Source organism: Eschrichtius robustus, chromosome 3, assembly GCF_028021215.1.
Source record: "Eschrichtius robustus isolate mEscRob2 chromosome 3, mEscRob2.pri, whole genome shotgun sequence".
Classification (NCBI taxonomy): Eukaryota; Metazoa; Chordata; class Mammalia; order Artiodactyla; family Eschrichtiidae; genus Eschrichtius; species Eschrichtius robustus.
Window position 1 is genome coordinate 36,324,730 of NC_090826.1, and position 2,468 is coordinate 36,327,197.

Consider the following 2,468-nt stretch of genomic DNA (forward strand, 5'->3'; position numbering starts at 1 on the left):
GAAGGATGGTTCGTGGGGGAAACTTCTAGGAGCAGGGCCAGGCTGCCAGATCCAGGGGAAGCTGGAAGGGGTACAGACCTGGACCAGCTCTCAGGGTGGCTAAGCTCTCAGAGTAGTCTCATGTAGAAGCAACTCCAGGGAGTTGCTGGGGCCTGAGTCTAGCTGAAGGTAGGGGAAAAGCCCACCCCCCGTTTGAGTCCACAGGCTTGGCAAATGCTACCCCCTGGTGGCCATAGGGAGCCATGGCCTAGGCCTCATGTTCCTAGAGGGCTCATCACCCTCCACCATCTGCTGGGTGGGCAGCACAGGCTGAAGCCTGGGCCTCACTATCATCAGATAACTCAGGTCAACCAGCAAGCACCCTAATTTTTCTCCAGGCCACAACTTCCTCCTCTGTGGCATGGAGAGAAGGCTCTCTGTGAGATCAAGGGTGTCCAACTGCTCCCTTCTCCAGCCCTGCAGCACAGAGCAGGAAGGTCACCTTTCCTGCACGGCTGCGTGGGTCTACCCTTGTGACCTTAGATAATTGCTGAGCTTCTCTGAGCCTTGTTTGCTCATCTGGAAAATGGGGATAATACCATTTACCTCATGGAGTTGTGAGGTCTGAAAGAGGGAACCAGGTGCAAAGCACCACGAAATAGGTTCTCGATGCAGCCACTTCTCCTGGGTTGAGCCCAGCTGCCCAAGCCCCTTGTCCCTCATCTGGAGAAGCTGAAGTGGAGAGATGACCTGCTCAAAGGATAACTCATCTCTCAATGTTCCAAGCTGCCTCAAGAGGAGGGTGGGGGAACAGGTCAACTACGGCTGATGGGAGTTCCTGGTGTTGACAGAGATGGAGCCTGGACGTGGAGGCCCTTCTGTGCTGCCCCTCTGGCCCCGGCCTAGGCGGCAGGTGAGTGGTTCTCCCAGTGACTCCCACCTGGTACTGAAGAAAGGTGGCTTGACTAGGGAGAGCAGGGCTCCCTGGGCAGGCGTCAGAAGTAGGTGGGGGAATGGTCAGGGAGGGGCCCGGAGGAAGGAGGAAAGAAAGGTCAGTGCCCTCAGGTGGTGATTCCTTACCCGGGCTCCCCGGGGCAGCTGATCCATTATCCTCCAACCCGAGCCCTTCCATCCGGCCCCAGCCCCTCCCTGCACCCACCAGGGCTTCCTCCTCCCCCCTGAGGCTCCATCTCGTCTCTCCGAGCAGCCTGCCCTGTGGCCTACCCTGGCCGCTCTGGCCCTGCTGAGCAGCATCGCCGAGGGCGAGGCCTCCCTGGGCCCCGCACCCAGCAGCCCGGTCCCCCGAGAAGGCCCCGCGCCGGCCCCGGCGCCCCCCGCGGGTCCCCTGCCTGGTAGGTGAGAGGGCGAGGGCGCGGGGCGGGGCGGGCTGGCCGGGGACCCGCGCGTGACTGCGTCTCGTTCCAGGGGGCCGCGCGGCCGGTCTGTGCGGCGGAAGAGCCCGGCGGCCGCCGCCCCCGCCGCCCGCGCACTCGCCCGCTGCCCCCCGAGGGCCCCGCGCTGCGCGGGCTGGGGGCCGGGGCGGCCGCGGGAGCCGGGGGAGCCGCGCGCGGGCCGCGGGGGCGCGGGGCTGCCGCCTGCGCTCTCAGCTGGTGCCGGTGCGCGCGCTCGGCTTGGGCCACCACTCCGATGAGCTGGTGCGTTTCCGCTTCTGCAGCGGCTCCTGCCGCCGCGCGCGCTCCCCGCATGACCTCAGTCTGGCCAGCCTGCTGGGTGCCGGGGCCCTGCGGCCGCCCCCCGGCTCGCGGCCCGTCAGCCAGCCCTGCTGCCGACCCACGCGCTACGAGGCCGTCTCCTTCATGGACGTCAACAGCACCTGGAAGACCGTGGACCGCCTCTCGGCCACTGCCTGCGGCTGTCTGGGCTGAGGGCTCACTCCGAGGGTGTGCGGAAGCACCCTTACCTGTGGATCTAACTGCCTGGGGCCGGCCGGGGGCCTCGGCCGGAGACGGAGGCTTCGGCCGGGTGAGTTGACAGACATCAGCCCTGCGGAGATAGAGGCACGACTGACCAGCGGCCCCAGGGCTCTCACCCTGCCGGCCTCAGCCCCGCAGACACCAGAAACCTCAGCTGTGGAGACCCGAGGACCCACTGCTCACAGACTCTGGCACTGACCAGGCCATGGACCCAGGACTCCTCCTCTGGAGAACCCAGATGTGTCAGGTTGCAGCCTCAGCCCAGACCTGGGGGGACAGATCTGGAGACACATTGCAATTGTGTTGGGGAAGTGCCTGTGCTGGAGTGGGCCTTGGACTCACTCGTGGGAGCTGGACCCCTATTTATTACTTCTAAGTTATTTATTTACTTCTGTGGTTTGTCAGATCCTTTGCTGGGCTGTGGGGGCCGGATGGAGGTCACTCCCTGACCATCCCACTCACAACTTCAGGCTCACTCAGCAGTCACAGGCCTGGCCCAGGACTGCTTGTGCCCACCCAGCAGCTCTGGGAAATGAGGGGCATGGAACACAGGCA

General features: G+C 64.7%; 1 protein-coding gene across 1 annotated transcript; it reads left to right on the forward strand.

Annotated features, from left to right (window-relative positions):
- The first annotated feature begins 832 nt into the window (after positions 1-832).
- Positions 833-1,865, forward strand: ARTN (artemin). Its single transcript, XM_068537929.1, has 3 exons — positions 833-892; positions 1,187-1,331; positions 1,405-1,865. The coding sequence occupies exons 1-3, from the start codon at positions 833-835 to the stop codon at positions 1,863-1,865; spliced, it is 666 nt and encodes a 221-aa protein (XP_068394030.1).
- The last annotated feature ends 603 nt before the right edge of the window (positions 1,866-2,468 follow it).